At 35.1% G+C, this 25,234-nt stretch overlaps 1 protein-coding gene across 6 annotated transcripts in view; it reads right to left on the reverse strand.

Annotated features, from left to right (window-relative positions):
- The window catches only part of NBEA (neurobeachin), a 389,390-nt gene that overhangs the window by 163,020 nt on the left and 201,136 nt on the right, over positions 1–25,234 (reverse strand). For 5 of the 6 annotated variants that reach the window (XM_039385864.1, XM_039385860.1, XM_039385863.1 and 2 more), the window contains 2 exons: positions 7,600–7,743; positions 4,442–4,480 (listed from right to left, as the gene is read on the reverse strand). In XM_039385864.1, coding sequence (XP_039241798.1) covers positions 4,442–4,480; positions 7,600–7,743 — 183 coding nt within the window. The remainder of the gene's footprint in view (positions 1–4,441; positions 4,481–7,599; positions 7,744–25,234) is intronic. The other variant, XM_039385862.1, reaches the window with a different exon arrangement.

The following is a 25,234-nucleotide window of genomic DNA, read 5'->3' on the forward strand; positions in this document are numbered from 1 at the left end:
GAGGTGCAGTAGTTGTAATTTCAAAATTTTCTGAAACTACGAGTATCTCTAAACAACAGCAGAACATATAGAGAATGTTTTCTAGTGCAACTGTGTCTACTCGTTGACTGCACGTTTTGCTTTCCCAAAGTTGTGGTACTTCCACAAAGGTTCTCTGGTACCTAATAAAAGGAGAAGTGATGTGGCAGGCTCTGTCATGAAGACTTCTTTCCTCAACAGCCTGAATCCATTGCTGGAATTTTATTGCTTCCGAAGCCCTTACTCCTGTTTAAAAGTTTCTTCAAAATGGCTTCCAGGTACAGAAATTACAAAGATAGAGGCTGACAGAGGATGTTCATATAAACTTTTTTTGGAAAGACAAGTCAAAAGCATGGGATGAAGCTATCTCTGGTACAATTTCTGGTTAACGAAACCAAGACTGTCTTCTTGATAGATTTTTTAGTTTGCTTCTATAACATCAGAGGGGAAAAAAAAAATCCTTCCATAGGCTAATGAAAGTGCTTAGTTTAAACATAGGTACTGTTAATACAGTTCTGTGTACATTCCTATCACTAATCTATGTTGGCCAGTCCCAATATATTTTTATGAAGATTACAGGAATTTTTGAAAGGGAACCAGCTGCATAGTGAAGATGAAAAAAGATGCAAAATGGTGGAGTCTCTATGCCTAGGCCTGTCTTTCTGCAGTCTCCTATATATCAAGTAGCTAATCAGCTTGATCTTTTATCAGTTAACCAGTTCCATCCAGGGTGTGGTACCTTGGGACAAGGGAGACAGATCTGTGAAGTTGTAGGCTCCACTGTAGTCTAATTTTGCAGCCTCAGAAATTTCAAATAGAAAGTTTTTCAAGTTATGGGGAAAAAAAGGAAATTTAAATAGGCATATCAGTGGACAGTAAGAGCACATGAAGCACTCTCAGAGTGACTCATAAATACAATTTTAAAGCTTGGAAAGCAAGAAATTTGGCTGCCATTTTAAAAGTTGAAGATGCTCAGATCTTAAGTGCGTGTACTAAGGTACAAAGAGAAGAGGTCTTAAAACTGTGCTTAGAAGCACTATCATATGTGACTGACAAACATCCTATAAAATATTAAGCTATTCTGTATAGTAATGTGGAAAAAATGACTAGAATAAACACTGAGATGTTTAAAAATAGTATGTTATAGAAACTGGGCCTTTTTCTTTTTCAATGTGAAAGCCAACTACATATCAAAAGTATAACTGCTTTCAGTTTATGCTTCAATCTTTATTCTAAATTAAACTCATACAAATATGTTTTTCTTTTTTATACTTAGACTGGAGGATCAAAATCTGAATATATAATATCATAATACCAGAAACTACAGAAAGCTGGCTGAATTGAATTTCCATGTTTGGAAGTACAAGGTTTGTGTGGTTACGTATGTATCATAGAATGGGAAGTGGAATCACTCTTCTTCCACATTCCTGTCACTTTCCCAGAGAAGAAACCCCCCCAGTGAAATTCCTATCTTGAATGCTAATTTGCAAGAATAATGAAGTTTGAAGGGAGAGAACTACTCAGTAATGCATGCTGAATTCAGTGAATAGTTTTCACCAAGAAGCTTGAAAAACTAGGAGAAATATTATGACTTTTTTGGTGTTTTCTATTGAAACTTTGACATTTGTTATTTAACTGATGTGTGTGCACATATACACACATAGTTTCTTAAAGAAAAAGGCATAAAATACGGCAAAGCTTAAGGTACTTTAGTCACCTTCAGAGAGAAAGAGAATGTGAGAGAAAGAGAGTGTAAGAGAGAGTAGAGAGAGAGAAAATGGGAAGAAAGAAAGCTAATAACTACTACCTCTGACTCTAGAAGGATTAGAAGTGCAAGCTGTTAGAGCCTGAGAGAGAAATATTAGGAAGATAATCACTGTGTACTTGCTACAGTCCTTCCTGGGTTTCCCCTGTGGTTGCTGCTTTCTGCCCCCTGGGGCACCCCAGACCATCAGAGCCCCTGGTGTATGGATGGCAACTGCTGCAGTAGAAGGAGAGCACGTGGCAGACAGCAGGGCTCTCCAAGCCTCTTGGGAGAGGACACACCAGGGAGGGAGGAGAAGGCTTGGAAAGATGAGATTACTCTGGTAACCACTGTCATTCTTTGCTCTCCAGGAGCTGAGAGGGATGACAATGATTCCTCTCCTCTGCTCCTAAACTTCCTGGACAGGCTGTGGTCACTGCTGGAGATAATATAATGTGCTGTTCGGTTCTTTAAGCCTATTACTCTAACAGCAGATAACATAACAAAACTTTCTCTGGTTGGCCCCAAACAAATTATTTTTTTATATTCCCACAAAATCTAATAATTTAGAAATTCTGCCTTCTTCGTAGAGGCTCTAGTTTTTGTTCTTTTTTTTTTTTAATTAAGAAAATCTACTGTTTGTCTAACACCATTAACAAAAACATGAGAAATAATCCTACATATCTTAAAATCATTTTGAGATGGTAACAGAAGAAAATGCAAGAAAATATGCTCCTTCATTACTCCTTAAGAATAGGTTAAAAAAAGGTGACTACAGCATTGCTTACCAGAGATTGTCTACACTGGTCAAGTCTTGTAAAGAAAATTCCATGTCAGACTTTGGCCATAAGAAATATTACCATAACTCAAAATATAAATGTACAACTATGAAATGCATAATATACATATAAAGATGAGTCAGTCATGTTTAACTTTTCCAACAAATACTTAATTTGGAAGTTTTTAGTGGCTTTAGATGCAGTTCCTTGGTGTGTTTGTGTTTTTATTACTGCATCTGGTCCTATGCAAGACTTCAAAATAATTTCAGAAATGTAAATGAGTTCTTTGTTAGAACTAGGAATAGAAAATTTCCCTATGGGCTAAGTGATTTTTTTTTTTTTGAACTGCTATGCAATTTTAACTGTAACTCTATGTAGTAAACTTTTGGCACTCTTCCAATTTCTCTAATGACAGCATCAAGTACTTTTTCAATTGGAAAGTGCTCAAAATTATGATGATTTCTGTTAGTTTGTCTGAAATGAGACAAAAGGCTTATTTTGCATAGGCCACAAAACAGATGTTGAAAATGTTTGGTTACCACCAGTTTTGTCTGGACTTCAAACAGATGACCTGGAAGTGAAAGGTCTTATATCCCATTAATAATAATACAGGCTGTCAAATCCTCATGACCTAGTGTGTTCTTTAGCACAGGGCAGTGAGCCAACACACTCAGCACACTCTCAAGAAGTCTGGATAGAAGGTTTATCACATTTAGTTCTCAAGCCAATGTGGGCCAGCTACCCTTGCTGGCTTGGACAGAACATCAGCTCTTGTTTAACAGTAATAATGCTGTTTTCTAGAAATATTTCTACACTGAAGTTCAGAGTTTCTAAAATTAGGGCAGTGATGGGATGTTGCAGCTCTCTCAAATCTTCCTAGCACATCTGCATTGTCTCCACCTAGAGACAAATGTCCAAGAAGAGAAGGTTCTCTAGTGAAGGTTAAGATACATTAAGACTAAGGTGCATTAAAGGTAGTTAGTGGTTTTCTTTGTGTTTACCTGGATGAATTGCTCAATCTGCTCATATAATGGAATGAATAACATATATTTATTCTTGCAAGACTGTTGAGAGGCTGTAATTCACCATGGCTGATGAGGAAGTCAGATTCTGAGTTGATTGAGCCCACGCAAGTAACCAGACAGATGCCTTCCAAAGCCTTTTGTCTTCCCAAAATAACCCAAAGCTTCATATCCTCCTATTTTTATTTCCTTTCTTTCTTTCTAGAAACTACTCTTTTAGGGGGTAGCAAAAGACTCTGTCAAGATTACTTTGCTTGGCTGGGATATATTTGTTGTTATCACCAGCTATATGACAAAATAGATGAAACGTGCTCCAGTTAAGAACATATATCTTTCAAAAATGTCATTAAGGCTAAATTCTGCTCTGAAATGCACACAAACAAGTCTCAGCAAGTCAAATGTGTCCTTGCAAAAGAGAAGAGAATGTCTTTCTAAAATGTAAAGTTCATAAAATTAGAGTGGATCAATATTTATTTTATTTTTTAATGATCTAGTTTACTATAAGATCAGTGCTTTAAAAAAAACAACTTTGGGAAAAGAAAATTCAATATCTGTTAGAACATATTCCCCTGTAAGAATGCAAGCTTACAATATCAGAACACATCCACATATTTTTCATTCTGAAAAAATCACCTCCTAAGCAGGAGACAAACTGTTAGCAAATTTACATTCTCAGGATCTTAAGAGAAAAGGTAAGTATTTAAGAGCCCTACTGCAGCTTTAGGAAATATATGCAGAAAAGAAAAGGCCAAGAGTTAGTAGTATCAATTCACTACAGTGGGTTTGATTGTATTACCCACAGATTCACAATATATTAGGAAACTGTTAAAATTGACTGGGCTATCTCAATCATTAGTTCTAAGAGAGATGTGACTTGCCTCTTGAAGTGAACAGTCTGGGAAGAAAAGGAGCTAAAACTGAAACAGAAACATGCAAAATATTTTAATATCTAAATGCTGAAACAAGAACAAAGTCTTTTGCTAACTCATATTGTAAGACAGTTTCAATACTCCTTTGGTTAAAAATCATGATGCAAACTTATAAGTCATAATTCTAAACTATAATAACATGGAATCAGATTTTTATATTTTATTAAAATGTTACTTAATATAATGAAATCTGACCAACTGCAATTGCAATATATGAAATATAAGATTATATAATACAAATATTCAGACTATAATTATTTAAAAATTCTCCATCCCATATGCAATTTATCAAAGAGAACTTTACACTGATTTGTGCCACATGGTTGATGAAAAACTATAAAGAGTCTCTGGAACAAAAGGTATGCACAGATAACTTCCTAAGAACGATCTCAATCTGTTTCAAACTTTCCTTTATTTCAGTTTTAAGTTCACAAATAAAAATATTTTATTATTTATATTCTCTTAGTTAGAAATTTTCTGAAACCTAAGGTCTCATCTGTTTAAAATGTGCCTTAGTTAATGGAATAAACAATGCTAAATTGTTTTACTAAAACGTGGGCAATCTTAAATCAATTGAAACTTGGTTTATAAAGATTTTGTTTAATTCCTGTCCTTTACTGAGACAGTCCAAATCATTGTAAACCAGGTTTAAATTGATTTAAGCTTTAAAGTTAAATTGGAGGCATATCTGAATATAGAAATTCCTATGTGTCATTCCACTTTGAAAAGTAACTAGATATAAATGATGCTGTGCTATACCATAACTTGATATATCCCAAAGATTTCCTGATCGTGTATACTGAACTATATATCTCTTTAGAATTAGACAAGAATGGACAATGTGGCTCTTCAGAGCCATCAGAAGTTGTTCTAACCTTCTTAGGCATAAAACCTAACTTCCTTGCCTACTGTTTTCTTGATTTCAGTTATTGGACTCAGGTTTCAGAGTCACATTCTATACACTGAAAATTGTGAAAAACAGTGACATCGCTATATGCAAAATCATGCAAAATTGGTAGCTAAACAGGGGGTATTGGAGGATTCAGGTTTTTTTGGTCAGTGGGCAAAATTTACAGAAGACACATACGATACTGTGTGTGACTATTAACTCTCAAAATCACTTCAGCTCCAAAAATGAGTGAGAGTCAAGTAGCAAAGGCTGCAGTTAATCTAATAGTAAAAATCAGATAGTTGAATGTAGGTTCTCTCTGAGAAGTTCACAGGTTTTGGTTTTATCCCATCACCTCACCACACTTGGAAGCAGTTTGCTTGCTCTATTAGCATTGATGGGGAACACAAAGTCATCCTGCCAATATTTCAAAAGTTGATTTGTTTCACTATTGTTTCTGCTTTTGCAATACTGACAATATCTCCCAGTTTCTAGAAACTGTAAAAGCAAAGGACTAGAATGACTGTGCCATGTCCTGAAGGAGAAGGGAATGTCATCCAGCAGTGATCTCCAGTAACAGGATACGTTGCACATTAATACTTAAGGACGTATATACTAGGTCTTTGCAGAGGGAGGTAGCTATAAGGATTGTATTGCATCAGTGTGTTTGAACAAAATTGCAGTGTTAAGACACAGAGAAGAATATCATAGCTGACAGATTTTCCAAACAGGGTAAGAATTTTTCATGCCCACTTAGCAGTTTTAATCAATATTTCAGTGTAAATGAATATTGCTGCCTTTAAACAGCTTTTTAAGATACTTTATGCATACTAATTGGAAGTACTGTTCTTAGATATAAGAATTTAGCCAAAGCAGTACTGAGTTTTCCTTCTAAAGGAGAAAGGGACACTGATCAAATGTTCCCACTCATAGTCCTGCTTGATGCACTACTTTATTGACTTTGGACAACAGTGTCTCAGCAATGGTTAGCTGCAGATTGAGAAAGCAAGCAGATTGACATATTAACTGTGATAAACATATACTGATTGTTGCTCCCAAATAAAAGCATTTATTTCCCCCCTCTGCTCTGCTCTAGTTTCAAAGTATGAGACTAACTTCCACAGAGGCAATTTTTTTTTATTTGATTGGGTGGGTTTTTTCTTTTTGTTTTGCTTTGTTTTTATTTTTATTTTTTAGTCATCCATTTATGATCTTGGCTTTGCTACAGACTTCCACTATGGAATCAGAAGAAAGCATAGGAGAAAAGACAGATATTTTAGAAATTCAATTATGAAGAAAAAAATCATGACATTACAAAACTTTCCCTCAGTGGAGTAGTTTAATAAATGTATTCCAAAGTAAATTAATCTAAAAAATTTCATACCGAATTTCATAGTTCTCACATTTTTATCCCATCTGAGAGTGCATTTTTGACTTTTAACATGCCTTTATTTCCAGACTACTTCCCCAGGAAAGGTAGTATTGCCTCAAGACAGATCTGTAACAGAACCTGCTAGAAGATGGATGAAACTGGGATCTCACTGCATCCTTCACCCAGGGAGAAAGGACCAGAAGGGCTGTCTCGTGTGCATATTTATGGAGGGTTCATTCCCAGCTCGTATGCTAATTAACAAAGTTCATAGTTTGGTTACAGCTTCATTCTGTCTTAGTCCTCGCTCAAAATGGGCAACTTTTTCTCCTGCTATGACAGATGGGTTGAGATACTACAGATCCCCCTAAACTCCATCACTGCGAGAAGTGGAGGCCAGGAGGAGTGTAGGTGTCTCTCCACAAGCTGTGTGGCACTTGGGAGCAGGTCATGAATGCACACAGCCACACTCTGACTCACAAAACTGAGTTGTAAAATTAGTCTGCATTTCCATTTAAAAAGATAATTTTAAAAAAGAGTTTCCACAGTGGTTTTTACAGACTTTTCAACAAATCACAGGTAGTAATAAAGGCACTTGAGGTATTGCTATTTCTCACATCTTTGCTCAAAGACTGTACAATGGGCAAATGCTTTGTAATCAGTTCCCCTGATTATCGGTTCCTGGAAGTAGGGAAGGAGTAATAAAATCTAGAATACAAAGAATCTGTTCATACTGCAATTATATGCTTAGCTGTCAATACTAAGACACTAACCATAAAGGTTAAGAGCTAACAAGTTTAAAAGAACCTTTTTGGCTCATATCTTAGTTCTAATGAAAAGTATAATTACCTGCAAGGTTATCAATCTCTTTCTCTTGGAGCAGGCTAACAGCATCATCATCTCCTTCCAGCATAAGTTCTGTTTCTGCGTTCTGATTTACCACAGCTTGACTTCGGAAAGTTTTCTTTGACTTCACTACATCCTCTTCAGTGCCTAAAAAAGTTACAAATGTTGTGAATTTAGCTGAATAAAACAACCACAGTCAAGTAGTAAAAAAATACAGTATAAATCATCTTTATCAAAAAAGGGAAGAAACATTTTCTAAAACTTTACCAAGGTTTAAAAAAATATGCAGTCTTACTCTTTTTTCTGTCCTGTCCTGAATAAAATACAAACTGTTCTGCAAAGACCAAAGTTCTGGTTTTAATAATTGGTATTTACTTTGTGCTCAGTGTTGTTCCATTAGTTTTCCACCTGCAAGAAATTCAGCAGGAGTTTCTCTTGGGTTCCCGGTGCCCCGACTCTGACTGATCTCTGGGAGAGCACACCACCTACTTGAAACTAAGAAGCTGCTTTCAGGAATCCAAAATCTGTCAGGATTTTTTTCTTTTGAGATAGGTGAGACAGGATGGTGAAGTAGGAGATGGGTTATCTCAATATACAGTAACAACAAGGGAGGCTATGCAGAGATTCAGAAAAGACAGAAAAAAGACAAGCACAGCGAGAGAACTTTGGTGCGCATCTGTGTGTGTGTTTTTAAGGAGCACAGTAAAAATGTTAGTGTATGGACATGTGCCAATTACCCAAAGGTTATCATGGGTAATACTCATTTTTCTTGACTACAGCCGACTTTTTCTATTCAGCCTGATGGTTCCTTATGGCAGGAGATATACCTTATTACATTTTGGGAAGATCAAGAATTTATTCTCATGATATAAAAAACTAATCATTATTTGGTCAAATGGTAGAGTCATAAGTATTTTTCATATAATAAATAGTTTTCATGTAACTGTTGTGACTTCCTCACAGGATTTTTTTTCTTAGCTGGGGATAGGTCATAAGTTTTATTTTCAGTACTATGGATTCATAGTAGCGTCAGGTAAGAAAGCTTTCTATTTTTTTTTTCTTAAACAGAAAATGCTGCACTTTCACCTTGGACCATACAAGATCTGGGCATCTCCACTTCTGTTAACCAAGGAATAAAATCCAAAAGTAATTTCTCATTTTTGTAGGATAATTTGGAAATTTGCTTCCTACTAAACTACAGAATGATGTGTGAAATCTGAGCAAAACCACGCACATGTGGATTTTGTTTGCTTTCCACAATGCCTGAACTTAAACAGGATGAATTAGAGCATGGTGCTAATGACATCAAGGTTGTGGGTTTAAACCCCGTATGGGCCATTTACTTAAGAGTTGGACTTGATGATCCTTGTGGGTCCCTTCCAACTCAGAATATTCTGTGATTCTGTTTCTGTGCACACTACTATGGCAGATGTAAAATGTTGAGGTAAAACCCAGAAAGACTCATGGCCTCCTATTAATACAGAACAAGTAACAGGAATATAGTAAGCAGATAGGTAAGTGAAAATAGATACATGAAATGGAGCTGATGTGTCAGGCAGTTTTGTTATAACAGTCGGGAAGGTGTTAAGATTTTACCTCCTACTCTTATAATTAGTAAGAGTCTTTTAATTAATTTGTGCACATCAGAGTCACAGGATATAAATAAAAATGCTAGAGGCATATTTTTCTGTGGGTGTGTTTATTCTGTTTGAAGATCACTGTTAACATGCCACTTGATATGGGACTTCATCACAGGTTGAGATAACTCATGTTTACATTGCCTAATATTAACCTTTTATTCAGTATTGTTATTACCCCAATTGCTATTTCCGAAACTATATTCTGAAACTCTGAAAATGTAAAGACAAACAAGTAAGCAAAACCCCATTTTTTTCACAAAGCTCAAAATTAAGGACAGCATGTCTAGTCTTCCTGTTTGTTGCTGTCTCCATTACATCCATATTGATACTGATTAAGACAATGCTGATCTATACTAATATGCTGCGTTTTGGTGTGTTCAGTTATTAGGCTGTGATCATTATTTCACTTGCATAGGTTTTTTACTTAATACAACTAACTAATTATCTGTCCAATATAAAACTGGATCAGTTATCTAATGGTTGGAGAAGTTTTCAGTATCATGTGTAAGATTTTGGGGTTTTATGTTTGGTTTGTATTTTTTTTTTCGTCTCTAATTCACAAAAAGAAGCAAGAAAGGTAGGAGCTTGGAAAAACACAAAGACTTAATGTGCTGTAACAGATTTTCAGTTTTAATACACCAGAATCGTCCTGAGTATTTAATCAGTAGGTCAGGATCTTGTTAAAACTGTGTTTACAGCATGGGAGTTTGACACAAGTAACAGCTCCTGTTGTGAAGCATGTGACATTAGAGAAGACCAGGCCTGAGATGAACTAACACAGTGAAGGAAGAAAGCATGAAAACAGTGTTCTCTTCCTTTTTGGTAGTTATAGTGAGTGTTATGTAAGTTTCTGAGCTTTATAAAATGTGATAATCTTCAAATTAATTACTCGAAAAGTACTAATCTGGTGTAATCTTAGAGTCAACCATTTCTGTAGTAACTGATTATGACAATTCTTTAAAATTATTTATGCATGAAAATATATTTTTAAAATTACCAGAAAAAAGTCCAACCCCCCAGATTATTAATAACACTCAAAATAACATCATAAGAACATGAAATTTGGGGTATTTTAAATCCCTTGTGATGAGGGTATGAGGTTATAGAAGTATTGCCTGACACAGGTGTAAGAAACATGGTGGAATAGAAGACATTAAATTAGTTTCACAAATTTGGAGCTTAGCAAAAAGACAAATGTTTCTAAAATCCATTCTGGTTCATAATATTAAAAGTACATTTATTTAAAGGAAATACAGTAAATAGTGCTTCTTTGTCTTGATGGAAAAAAGCTCTGGTTTGGCTGTTGTTAAAATTTATCACTTTGTTGAGTGCACCTCAGTTTTGCTATACTGTACCAAACATTTATCTAAATGAAAGTGTACGAGACCCAGAGTTGCCCTTCAATCACTATATCCTTTATGAATTAAGAGTTCCATTTATCAAAATTACAGCAAGAGGAGTAAGGTCTCACAGGGCTGTCTCATTACAAGGCTTGTAAACACTGTCCTTACAAAGAAATGGTTTAACACCTAACAAATCAAAAAGTGATTGGGAATAGAATTTATTTGAGATCATCTATCTTCGGAAGACGTGCTGTACTGAGTGCACTTCGTGGCCTTTCTACCCATTCATCAAGAAATTAACAAGCGAATACCACAGACCACCAGATCTCCTTGGATCCTGAAATGTGAAATACGTTCAAACCAGATCTGTCACAGATGTTCTATTTTTATATTTCAAGATGACTTCAAAAAGGTTGAAAAATAAGAGAACCTCTACAAGTAAGAGTAAGAAGAAAAACAACTCATCTCTTTAAAACCAGACAACAAACTGAATAAAAAATTATATGACATAAAACTATGTCTAGTATTGTTAACAATGATATAAAAAGGAGAGATGAATAAATGAATACTTGATATTTCAGTGTGTTTGAAAAAAATCAAAACTTAATTTTTTTTTTTCAAAGCCCCAGCAAAATTATAATGAAATGAAATCCATGTCCAGATATTTAAACCTTTTTAACGCATAAGGAGTGTGTTAAAGACACAATATGAAATAAATAGACTTAGTTCCTAAGTCTAATTGGAAAATGTTTCAAACTCATTCAAATAAGAAAAAAAAATAAAATTAAACTAGATGTCATTTCAAGAAAGCAAGGTTGTGACACTGGAGCACAGAGAACTGGAATTGGCAGATGCTATCAGCTCTTGTCCTTGTCAAGTTCCTTCTGAAGGGATGTTTTAAGGGATAAACTTAAGGGATAGACTGGGATTTGGAAAGGAGCTTTGAAATAACCAGCGAAGTATTTCTTAAAACTACATTTTGCAAAGAAATAAAAGGAAATAAATCACTCAGGTTGCACCGAAGTCCAGGTGAAGCTGAAACTCAAAGGCTCTGTCTTAAACGTATTTAAAGAAAATGTACGTATAGGACTAGATAAGCTATCAAAAAAAAAAAAATCCCTCTTTTGTTACACCTGTTTTCATCTTGATTATTTTTGTAAATATGCATGTTACAAACTGGCTTCCTACAGTAACTTCAGGATAATCGAAACCAGCTCATCTTTAGAAGAAATTAAAGAAACCAACCACCGCTCTTTTATAAAACCTCAACTTCCATGGAAGGATGTGTATTTTATATATCTGAAAGGTTGTATGAGCTGCACAGTGAACTTGTACAGTATTGCCAAGAATTTACTAATCTCTCTTCCAGTAGCATTATTTTTCCTTAAACACAAATTATTAAGCATTCAAGAAAACCTCAAAACAACCACAAAACCATTACCAAAATCCCTCGAAACCTCATACTTTCTCAAGAACAGGAGAATCCCACGCTAACTTGCAACTACAGCCCCTAGAAGTATTTAATACAGGTAATATTTCATCAGTTGGGGAAGGACAGGTGGGTATTTTTATTGTAACATTTGAATTTTTGCCACTCTACTTTCATTTAAGTCAATGAATTCCCAATTGGGTTCTGTAGGTCACAACAGGTTTCTAGGGATGCAATCTACTTTTCAAAGACTTTGTAAGTGCCCAGATCCTCCTAAACTGATCCTAAATAAAACTTTAAAATTATCAGTACAAACATATTGTTGATTACATTTATGCTTATGTACACGTATTTCATTAGACATTACACTAATTAATATGCTTTAGTTGAACACAGTGAGGGAGTTTTCTGTTCTCTCTTTACTTCTATCCATTTATTATATATTCAAATTTGGTGTATTATACTTTTTCTCTCTGAATTTAGTAAAAATGAGGCTAAAAACATGGTTAATTTTAAGAAACATTTGCTTGGTAATACTGTAACCAACAAAAGGAGACTACTGCTTCTTATAAAGTTGTTTCCATAGTTTACTTCAACAAACTACCGATAAGGCAATTTATGCAGTGAGTCTTCTTTGATCTTTGAGGAGAGATGGCAGAATGGAAAGTTAACCTCATTTTAATGTTACCTAAATATACTGACAGGAAATTCTAATGTTTCCAAACATCTGGAAATCTGCTTCATGGGATGGTGTTCTTCTTTTCTATAAGAAATCTTTTTCATATACTGTCTTTTACAGTTTTATGTGGCTTCTAAAGGAGCATTTTGACATAAGTAAAGTCTGTTCTTTTTACAGTAAAATTCTGCATTTAATTAAAAACTCTCTTTTATAGTGGCTAAAGTAGAGTTTTTGTGAAGCTTAGCTCTCCTCAGAAACTTTTAAGGGTAAACTTGCTTTCTACTCCTTACAGATCACTGGAACGTACTGCTCTGTAGAACACTTTTCCTTGCTGAACTTTAATCCCATAAGACAGTTTTTAGTATTTTATTAATAAAGGAATTCAGAATTAGTTCCTCACAAGAGGCTACCTGACAGGTTGTGATGTGAACCATGAAATTATATCACAGGTAAAATATAATTTATCAACAGAGTTTGAAAGAATAAGGCTTTTTCTTGAGAGAGATTTTTTTTCTTTTACAGGAAGAACCGAGCTTACCTATGCACAGAATTAAAATGTAACACTATTATCTACCTTTTTTTGTTCATTTGACATTAATAATACTTGAAAATACTTAGAAAAAAGATTTGCTAGATAATCTTCTCGCTTTATATATTCTAACAGTTTAAACCTCTGCTATCTTTGCTAATCTTTCCTAACTTGATTAGGTACCAATACCCTTGCAGCAGTCACAGTTATGCAGAGCAGCTGCCTAGGAGTCTGTAAACTGACCTCTGCAAAACCCAGTAAGATTAAATCATCAGCATGGTGACCACTCCATCTCAGCCTAGTATCTTTCCATACGACTACAGAGCCAGCCCTCCTAGGACTGCGCTCATTCCATGGGAAATGTGCACCAGGTATTCTTGGGTCTAGTGAAGAGACTAATCTGGCTTTGTGTAGCAGCCTAGTGCTGGTATATCACGATGAACTGTCCCCACCTGTGTCTGCTGGAGTTGCTATTTAAATTGCAATGTGTTTCTGGAACTGGCAGCTTTGACTGGCATATAATTTAGTTTCCCCAGAGAATCAGAGAAGGGACTGTTAATAAAGGAAGGCTGGTTTTAATAGATTTAATAAAAACCAGAGAAATCTAAATCACATTTTCATTATTAAAGATCTTTGAAGAAATGAGGGAGAAAAACTATGAAAATTGCATAGAAATTAAAAATCGCATATATTTGTACTGGAAAATACTTCCACCAGAACTAAAACCAAACCACATTTTTATTTTCTATAATAAATACCTGAAAATTTAATCATAGACATTCTATATACCTAATATCTGACCAAATTATCTTCTTCATGTAAGTCATTTATAAATAAGTACTTTACTGCTGTATATGCTTTCCTCTTTAAAATTCTCAGATATTTTGCATTGTAAAATGAGACTGACACAAGCTATGCCACTGAGGAGACTGAAAATACAGGCAAGGCCAGAATGAACACGTTTCTCAGATGAGGTTGAGGTTTTTTAAACAACACATACTTGTAGTCAAAGTCAGAATGTTGTATATTAATAAAAACATCCTACATAAAAATAAAGGTGAACGTGCTATGGTGGGCACTCATTATACTTTTTAGTTTACAGATAGGAAAACAGATTCAGAGTGGTTGTGAAATTAAATTTTAGAAGTTGTCAATATTGCCATTATATATATTTGAGATTTCAGGAATTCTGAGCATAAGAGAAAGGACCCTGCAGTGATTCAGCACTGACTGCAAACAGCCAGCAGGTGACAGAGTCAGATATGCCCAGTCCAGCAAACATTTCAATGTATTTCAGGCTCCTGAAAGGCAGTCTTCATTCTGACTGGAACCAGAGGAAGTCCCTCTAATGGGAACTTTAAACAGTCAAATGTTTATATTTGGATTAAGATGTAGTTTGCCACTGTAACTTGTACACACAAGAATGGATTCATATTTCATGACTGATGACCTCTACAAATCCCTGACAGTTTGAAAGGCAGCGCCTTGGCATATTCTGATAAATTAGAGAAAGAAACCAAATTCTGCTGTGGATTGTTTCAGCAGGCAAGGATGATACACAAGCAAAATAATTAAGAGCAATTAAATTTTCCTAAATGTCTTTCAAGCCATTTTACAAAAGTACAGTAAAAACTGAGTGGAAAATACCTACATCACACCAACAGTTATTGCTCAGTGCAAAGGACATCAAGGACACTAGCAAGTAAGAGAATTGGATCAATATTAACGTGATTTTCATTTCATGCTTCCCCAACTCCAGTAAGCTGACAATATACTCTGATTATGTGAACTGCCTCTGAGTAACATAGAAAAGGTTATTAGAGCAAGAGGTGGAAATGGAATGCACTTTTTATATTGACAGGTCTGCTAATAGAGTGTACTGATTTTCAAAGCCATGCAATGTGTTTTCACAATTTGGTTTTGACAGCAAAAACGAATTTCATTTATCCTTAATTCAAAATATTCACATGTAAGCAAAGGTTTCTTAAGACAGGCCACTGAAGAGGGTAATTAAACTATTTCAATAGAAAAATTCAATTAACAGGTGATAAACAAAAGGTGATTGAATTTAAATATGTATGACATGATAATGAAATAATGAAATAAATCTGCTAAACGAGGCATTCTATGTTTTTGAAATAGCATCTGATAAAACCTTTTTAAGATGACATAAAAGTGAAAAATATCTCTGCGTCATGTCTTAACATTCAGGCCTGGATTATGTCTGGAAAGTTTTAGATTAGTTCCTAAGCACACATTTTTCAGAAAAAGCCATATTTGCTTGCAGACCCTAAAGCCAGGATCAATGTTGTCAGACTTCTACAGTGGCACACTCCATACTGAAGAACTGCACCCACATATGCTGGCCTTAATTTTGCTCCCTGCTCCCAAAAAATTCTAATTGTAAAGGCTAATAATGACAAAGAAATGAAATTCTCTTTGGAAATACAAACACTTGATAAAGCAGTGGCATGTAAGGAATGTCATGTCATCTCTCAAATTCCATGAAATAGAAGTGGCATCCCTCTCTATGGAAGGGGAAATGGAACTAAATTATCTTTAAAGTCCCTTTCAACTCAAACTATCCTATGATTCTATGATTCTATAATTCTAAGAAATTTGATCTTAACTCCCATACTAGGGTATTCTACCCCAAAAATTCTAACCCTTACCTAATATTTAACAATTAGTGCCTCCAAACCATGGGATTGGTCCAAACCTGAATATTTTTAAAAAGAAAGTACATACTACGCATCTGTAGTATTGTGGTCTGTCTTCTAATTTTTCAATTCTCCCTCTCTGTGGCAAAAGCATGGGTGATTATGTCTTTGCTAGAAGGCAATTTTGCCCCTCATCACTTAAGCTTTTGCTATCAGATCCAAAACAGATCAGCTCTTTGGAAACAGCCGCTGTACAGAGACATAATAGGACAGCTAAAAAATTCGTTCTCTAGCGCAGGGAATGAAGGTGAGGAAATAAGTTTAAAATTATTTTATAGTAGCTATTGTAATTCCAGTAGTTAGGAAACCATTTCAATTTCTATCAAGACTACTTATTTACAGAAGAAAGACTCAACAGCTCACAATCAGTACTTTGAGAGAGCCATTTGCTGATGTCTGAAATTACTATTGCTTTCTGGAATGGTAATCTTTTCAAGTGAAATTCTGCTCTTCTGAGACATACAGAAGGACCATCTTATGCAGTTTTTACACAAGAGAAAATCTCCTAAACATAATGTCACCTGCAATTGTTTCATAAAAGGACTGTCACCATTATATATAAATATATTTGTAAATATAAAAATGTCATTAGAACATCTAGATTTACTTTCCATTATGCTGCCTTTTGTGGTACAGTTCCAACTGTTTCAAGCGTGCTGCACTGTGGTTTCTATCTGTACAAATTTCATTTTGTCCTCACACAGATGACCACATCTTCAGAAGTGGCCTACATATTTTCACTTCAGCAGTAACTGGTGGGAGGAACAACTTATATTTCAGGGTCGATCAATGCCTATAGCAACACTAGACAAAGGGCAGCACCTACAGGATATACACATTTGCGAGGCAGCAATGTGGCCTTAACACTGGGATATTTGTGTTTAACTCTTAGTGCTGCTAAGCGACCACATTCTAGTAACAACAGACAGCACTTCTGTTTGGGCCAGGCTGCTGTATATATAATCTCCTCCGAGTTAGCAATTATCTAGCAATAGCAATTATCTATCAAAGTAATCTATCCATGTAGCAATTATCTATCAAATTAAAATAAAAGCTTTGCTATTTCCTTGATTTAGAACAGATTTTTACTCTGCACTTTTTTAAAACTAATTTCTTTTTAATTCTTATTTTAACCAAAAGTAGTTGCAGTTATAAAATGTCTTTGTTTCATGAAGCCTAGAAGATGAAAAGTGAAACAGTAGTGGCACACAAAATATCAGTAATAAAAAGATTTTGAGGGTCTGTCATTAAAACAGTACAATCAACAGATAATTGACAAGATTTCCATTGTTTTGTCTCTGAAACGGGTGAATGGTAATCATTGTCCCAGGCAGAAAGCCTGTGTGTGTATTAAGGAAAGCTAATTCACAGAAATCTTAGAAGCAGTCAGCAGTAAAGAAAAAAGGAGAGCACTATTTTATTTCACTTTCCATTAAGTTGCTGCATGGGGTCTGTGACATCTTTGATTCCGCTTAACAAAGATTACAAGGAGCACAAACATTCCATATAACTGCAGGGATACTTGCAAAATTTCTATGCTTATGTTAGATTTGGAAGCACTAGCAACACTATTTTCCATTCAGATGAGAGCTGAGCTGCTATTTAGGATCAGCTTTTTTATGGGCATAGGATTGAATGACTTGTGCTATATGGCAAAAGAGACACAATAAAACACACAAGCATTATGCACAGTTCTTTCAGCAGGGAAAGTATATCTATTGTAGATATGTTCAGGACGTTATATAAATACTCTGGGAGATACACTCTTCAGGCTTACAATAAGGATAAGAAAAAGGTCATGCCATGATGTAATGTACATGATATGAAAAACAAAATTAAATAATTGGAAACATGCATAATATGCTGATGCAATTCCTAACAAGGTGTCTTCCTTATCATGCTGGTTAGTGGTATATTTAACTTTTCCATAAAATGTATTTGGCTTTTAATAGACTACTTTCACAAGGTGTTTCTTGATCCCTGCCCTGTAACTTGCACCACACTGAAACTCACAGTACTGCATGCTTTTTGTGTGCATCTCAAAGCTAGCACTATAAAATAACGAAATGCACAAAATAAGTGGTATTGAAGAACTCACTCTACTTGTAAGGATATGGAATAGCTAGCGAACACATACTTTGTGTTTCTTGTGTACAAATCTTACTATTTACATAAGATGTCTACAGTAATGTTAATGTGATATAATAGAAATAGATTTTATGTGATAAATGCTAAACAGCACAAAAAGATAAGTCAAAACACTTAGGTATCTTAAAATATATATTGTCTCTGAAAATTAATTCCTTTATTTTCAAAATCTATACATACCAGTTCCATTTGTTTTGTGAAAGACAAGGAATCACCTATATTGAAGAGATTCCCACATTCTGATCCTGTTGACTTAACCCTTGCAAGTAGCCCAAAGACTTGTAGAAACCTGAGCCCATTGCCTGAAAGCCTGTCATACCTCCTACTGACCGTCAGAAAGAGTGGGACAGTAAAGTCTTTTAAAATCTATACTACGATCTCCTAACTCTAGGCTGCAAAGGTTGAGGCACTGCTGAAATAATGTCCCTCCATTCCAGCCGCGTGCTAGGGAGGTTGTCCTAGCCAGGTCTTCAGAAAACACAAACGATACATATTTCCACTTACATACAAAGTGGAGAACAAAGTCCTGCAGTCAAGACATCAAGAATAAGAAGACTGGAGAAAATTTAGAAAAGGAATATTTTGTGTTTTATCTATAGCCAAAGAAGATTTAAAGTGCTTTTACTCCTTAATATGGAGATTTAAAGCATAGAAAATAGGAGATACGAAAAGCACATATTAAAACCTGAGTCCCGAGACCTGAATTGACCCAGCTGTGAAATCTGCCCTGAAGGACTATTACTAGACTTTCACTGACAGAATGTTCTTCTGAAATGTTTCTGTAAGATTCACTGAATATACATGGGTCAAGAACTTCTATTTCTTTGTCAGTTAAGTATAGAAATGAATAGATAAAATACATCCATCACATGGATTTGAAAATATTTATCATCATAGTAATTTATGGGGTTTGGTAAATAAATTACTTTCATTTGGCAGAATGGACAGATATTGTGTATTCTTTTTACATGAAAATATAATGATGGAAGGGAGAAAAAGGAAGCTAGAATTCTAAGACTGTCAATGGTTGCAATTTTTATGTCTTAGGAATGGTTTTCCAGGCCAATTTGATTACTTCAAGAACACTCTGGCACCATATACTTTCAGATGAAGAAGTGAGAAACGGAGTTAGTTATACTAACTGCTGGTAAAAAACTAGAAAACTCTGCAGTAAAATCTATTTGCTCAGACCTATAACAGCAGCTAAAATTCAGGTCATGCCGGATAACCTGAAAAATCTCTGAGGAAAGGCATTTGAAACCCAGCATGGAGGTTTTGAGGGAAAAGGTTTCATATCCTATTTGGCTCTGTGAAAAGTTTGAATTAGAATCAAGACAGAGATTCTGACATTCAAGAGTTGAGGAAATCATTAGAAAAAAATGGCCATTTAATGAAACTGTTCTTAAAACTTATTATAAAGCTGCCACAAAAATTTCTATGCTAGAAATACCATATAACAGGACGAAGATATTTAGAGACTGCAAAGTACTAATAGGATGTAATTGCAACTCATTTTCATCACTTACTCAAAGAGCAGAAGCTCAGACACTGAGTGTTCAGTACAATTCAGCACAATAGTGTTAGTACTCTATCTAAGCTAATTCTATTGCTGTTTACATTTTGAAGGTGCCTTTCATTACATTATAGTGGGTTATAAAAATAAGGATTACCATAGTAGTAGATATGTTTAATGAGAATATATTTATGACTGAGAGGGTAGGAAATATTAGAAATAAGACCAAGTTAAATCTAGTATTTTAGACTTAATTATTCTCACTACTAAGATTGTGCTTCGCAGATCCTTCTATTACCTAGTGCAAGCTTTTCTTCCTAGACTTTCTTTAAACAAAACTGCATGTTGCAATTACCCTGTAAAATATTAACAGGACACAATATGTAATATTTTCCCTAAAATCCTGTGAGGATGAAATATTTGGAAGATTATTTGGAGAAGCAGTGGATGGCACTGTTGGGCTACAATTATAAGGCTGTAGATGAAAATCTTATATTGCTACACTTAAAAAAAAAGACAGATTTTTGTGATTCCTTCGGGCACTCAATTCAGATATAAACTCATTCAAAGTACACTGGAGATTTCACAATCAATGTGGAAGTTAGTTCATATACTGAAAGGAAGTTGTGTAATAGGAGAAGTATTATTTTAGGTGCTTCAAGTGAAGCAGAATGTTTGTCTCACATGGTAGATTAAAGAACAAAGAGGACTTACTTGCCAAATGGAAGCATTGTTATGGATTAATTTAATGATTGCATACATATTCTTAAAATGCTCACCACTGAACATCAAGTAACATATGTGTGTTTTCTGCCCATAAAGTGGATGCTATTTCTTAAAACTGCTCACAGTTAATGGTCAACTTGTATATACTTACAGGCTAAAATAAGTGTGCATGAATGGGGTGAGGGAACAGGGTTTCCTTTTAGTCAAGGGCTTTCATTCTTCAGTTTCTCTTATGTATTTATACCTAAGATATTACTTAAATATCAGTTTGGGAAATTATCTTAGATAAGGGTCATCACCTGTATTTCCCCAGAGCAACATATTTTATGAAATTGTGTGTGTGTGTGGCTAATTAGTGCATTAACTAAAGGGAGGGGAAAAAAAGGATAGAAAGTATTGTCTTGGCTTATGCAGTCACAACAAACTCAACTTCAGTATTAATAAATATACCAAACATGAGCAAATTGATATTAGAACTGGTTTATACCTGTTCAACATCTTAATTAATGATCTGACTGATGAGGCAGAGAGTTCCCTCAGCAAGTTTGCACATGACATGAAACTGGGAGGAGTGGCTGATATGCCAGAGGGTCATGCTGCCAATCCAGAGGGATCTCAGCAGGCTGGAAAATTGGGCTGACAGGAACCTCATGATGTTCAACAAGAAGTGATAAGTCCTGTATCTAGGGAAGAGCAACCCCAGGCTCCAGTATATGCTGGGGGTCTGGAAAGCTGCTGGAAAGCAGCTCTCCAGAAAGGAGCTGGGGGTCCTTATGGACACCAGGTTTTACATGAGCCAGCAATGGTGAATGGTAGCCTTGGCTGCATCAGACAAAGTGTTGCCAGTAGGTTGAGGAAGGTCATCCTTCTCTGCTAAGCTCTGGTGAGGCCACACCTGGAGTGCTGCATTCAGTTCTAGGCTTCCCAGTACAAGAGAGACATAGATATTCTTTTACACTTACTTTTACTACTAAACTGATCCAGATATTCTGTAGATATTCTTTGTTTATCTCGGAAAGATAAGGCTCAAGAGGGCCATATAGCTGTTGGGTTTCATTATTTCCAAGGATGTTGACCACACAACTTCTTTGGACAACCTGTCCATTGTTTGTCCACCATGACATTAAAAAAAGTTTTTGTGCCCGTTGCCTTTTGTCCTGTCACTAGCGATCAACAGATATCTGGATCAGTTTATAAGTAAAAGTAAATGTTAAAGAATCCAACAAAAGGATCTACAAACTCAACCCGGACAGTAAGGCTGTTCATGTAGACATAGTATAAGAAAGCAATATTTCACAGACAAAACTGAAAGCATAATTTGGTCTTTAATCTCTTAGATGGTACATACAGAATGCTCTCACTGCAGATACACTTAGAAAAGTAACTGCGTTTTATGTATTTAGTGGGCCTGCTAGCAAAACTATGATAAGTGATGATCCAGTGTCAGTTGTCTTCAACTTGCTTTCAGTTTGGAATCAGTTAATGAAAAAATATATTTCTTTCTTATAGATGATTCTGAAATCAGTGTTATTGAAATTGTTCTGGAAATACATTAGGCATTTTCAATAAGCACAGAAAAAAGACAGGGTGAAGACAATGAAGTCTGAGATCTTTATGACCGAGGAAAAGTAAACTAACTTTTTCAGATATATAAAATTATGTAGTAACTTTGACAGAAAGTCTTGAATTTACTGTAACAACAGTGGTATTTTCACTGACAAAAGACACCTCTACGTTATTAGCAATGTCATTAGTGTCAACAATCTAATAAATCAAAGTGTAAAACTTAAAATGCAGGAGGCAAATGAAGACTAGCTTCTAGGTGGACATTCAGACTTCCTAGAATAACGTATTTGATTTTACAACACAGTTTCTGAACAGAGATGATGAAATTGAGCATCTCCAGTTCATGGGATATTATGATTTCTTCAAACGTCTTATCAGGTGAAATTGTAAGGTAAATTTGTTTGCAAAACAATGACTTAACTTTCTAGAACAACATTTGGTGCATACCAAATGAAAGTAGCTTCTTAACAGTTTCTCTGGACACTCCTCCCTCGATCGTCTTCTAATACTGTCTGCAGAAGGTAGGGAGCCCAGCAGATCATGAGATAGAACTCGGAAGCTGTGGGAATCAATTGCTTTGGACTTCTCAGCACTGAGGGGTTGCTCTAGAGCTAGAGTTTCTGAAAGTTCATCTCAAGACATTTCTCTAACATTGAGGACCTCAAAATAATTGATTCTTCCTTTAGGGTCCCTGAGACATGCAGATACTTCATTCTGAAAGTATGGGTTTGAGTATGGGTTCCCATGTATTTCAGCTCCCCAGTTTCATAGCAGGGAACTCACACAGACTTTCTTTTAAGGTAGCACTTGTTTGAAGCTAAATGTTCTGGGAATTTAAGTCCTTCAGAAGCCTGAAGGAATCTTTGATGGTCCATTAAAATTCATCTGCTATCATGAAAACAGATTTCAGATTTACAAATATTCCAATGTTTCTGAACATTTCAGTTTCCAAACCTGATGCTTTTTAATTCTGCTTGTGTAATGAGACCATATTTCTGATAATAAGCACACACAGTATTTTGGTGAAGACTAAAATCCCACTAAAGACAAATCCCAGAAGGAGCCATCTGCAGTCTGCTTCAGCTAGAACTGCCCTTGAAATAAGATTGCTAATTAGATGTCCACACACATAGTGGAATAAGCATCTTAAAATATGCAAGTTCAAAAGCCATACGTGGCTATATTGCACATATAAAACATATGTAGCTTTATTTCAAAACCTGAACACATTACATATTACATTACGAAGGCCTTTTTTTTTTCCATTCTAAGCATTTAGGATCTGTCATGATAATCAGCTTAACAGGCTAAATATTCTCAAGCACAGACACTAGATGTATTTGACCAGCTTACACATGTATGTTTAGAACATGGGCACTGAGTTCATGTCCATTTTCTCCAGTGTAGTCTAGAAAATGTGGCCTTTCTTGTACTCCATCTATATACAAATTTTTTGTAGATCACAATCTTTAAAGACTGAAGGATCAAAGCTTAATAAAGTAACTACTTTGCTCTTAAGTTGACCTTTGTGGACCTGTATTCTGTCTTACTGGCAGGGTGGTACAGTAGTGTCTCTTCTGTACTAATCTCCAATGACTGTAAACTGTTAAGGTGATTAACTCGAAGAGACAGTTCTTTCACCGCATGTACAGAAGACTTGTGGGTCATATCTGCATATTTCACGTATCTACTGCAGTAAAATTTGGGGAGGAAAAGTAGAGTTTATAATAATTTATACAATCTTTTCTGTTTTCTTTCTTTCTTTTCAGGCTACAATTTAATCAATTATATTGAAATTTAATCTAAACTTAGAATAAGAACTGTTTAAGTTACTGACACTACAAAATTAAAATTCTACTAAAAATTTCCAGGTAGTTAAAAATCCCATTACAGCTTGCACTTTGATACTGCAGTAAGTAGCATCCTTTTAGCATCACAAAAGGAAGAAATGAATCTATATTTCAATTCAAGTAAGAATTTAACTAAAGTGAAAGGGCACAGCAGATACAATGCTGAACTAATTATGCCTTCATTTTAAATCTGGGTATGAAAGTAATTTTAAGAGATTGCAAACAAATCCAACGCCTAATATAAAATTCTTAGAAGTGGAGCAGACTAATCTCAAAGGAGAATGTTGCTATGACTCTGACATACATACCGTCTCTAAGGACAGCTAAGTATATAGCCATAAGAATAAACTATAATTTTTCACACAGTTTTATACAGCCATAGAAATACGTCATAATTTCTCATTGAAATATTTTTTACTTGTCAGGTACTTTGAACATATATTCATATGTTTGCATATGCACACACATATACAAATATGTACGCATATTTCATTTTATAAAAGATGGGCATCCAAACATGCATACAGAGTTGACTAACAGACTGTAGTTACACAGAAACTTCACTGTAGCAGAATTTTTTTGAGATAATATTATTTTCCAGGAGTAGATAACGTAGCATGTTTCCTACAGAAAGAAGTCACTATTAGCTAAAATAATATTTTTTTAAGCATTTCAAGGTAGAATTTAACCTTTTTTATTACTTCTTTAAAACAAACATGTAGATCATAGACATAGTTTTAATTTCCAAGACTCTTCTATTCCTTGATGATAGCAAATATTATATAATTACAGTATCCATACATCCAACATTGACTCTGATTTAATACTAGAGTAGCTGTAAAGCACTTTTTTGTTTATCAAGGTCATATCTTTATGGCTGCACAAGCTCAGATAAATCAGGTGTTAAGCAGGCACATCTCCAAGGAATCTCGAAATTCTCTCATCTGCAACCCTCAGCCTATCTTATTGTTTACTGCCAAAGAAATGACTGATTAATTTTGTCATCTTTGCTCTGTGATTTTTGCTCAGCTGAAACTGCCTGCCCTCTTCTGCAATGCCTGATCAGACCTATTTAAGTTGATGCCTTTGATCGTAGACACTGAGAAGCTTGCTGACTTAGGCTTTGACTAAACATTCCTCCATTGCAATATTTATGCACCGAATCCTAAATGATAACTGACAGTCAATGTAGATAACAAAAACTTTTAAGATGTTTTCACTATTTTACTGATACTCAAAATAGCATTACTTGTACTAGAGGTATCAGTCAAGATGAAAAACTGAAACAAAAGCCAAACAAATTTTGCTTTGATGAATACTTTATTTCTCAGAAACAAAGTATCTGAGGTCAGGAAATAAAATTTGTTACTGGAAAACTATGCAGTATGATTTTTTTTTTAAATGCTTTAAATTCTTTCTGTAGTGTGATATGCTCAGTTTTAAAAGCTAGGGGCATTTTACTATCAAACTGTTCCAAACAAAATTACCAAAACAA

The sequence above is a fragment of the Pipra filicauda genome, unplaced genomic scaffold, assembly GCF_003945595.2.
Source record: "Pipra filicauda isolate LSUMZ 115617 unplaced genomic scaffold, ASM394559v2 scaffold443_size986076_pilon, whole genome shotgun sequence".
Taxonomy (NCBI): Eukaryota; Metazoa; Chordata; class Aves; order Passeriformes; family Pipridae; genus Pipra; species Pipra filicauda.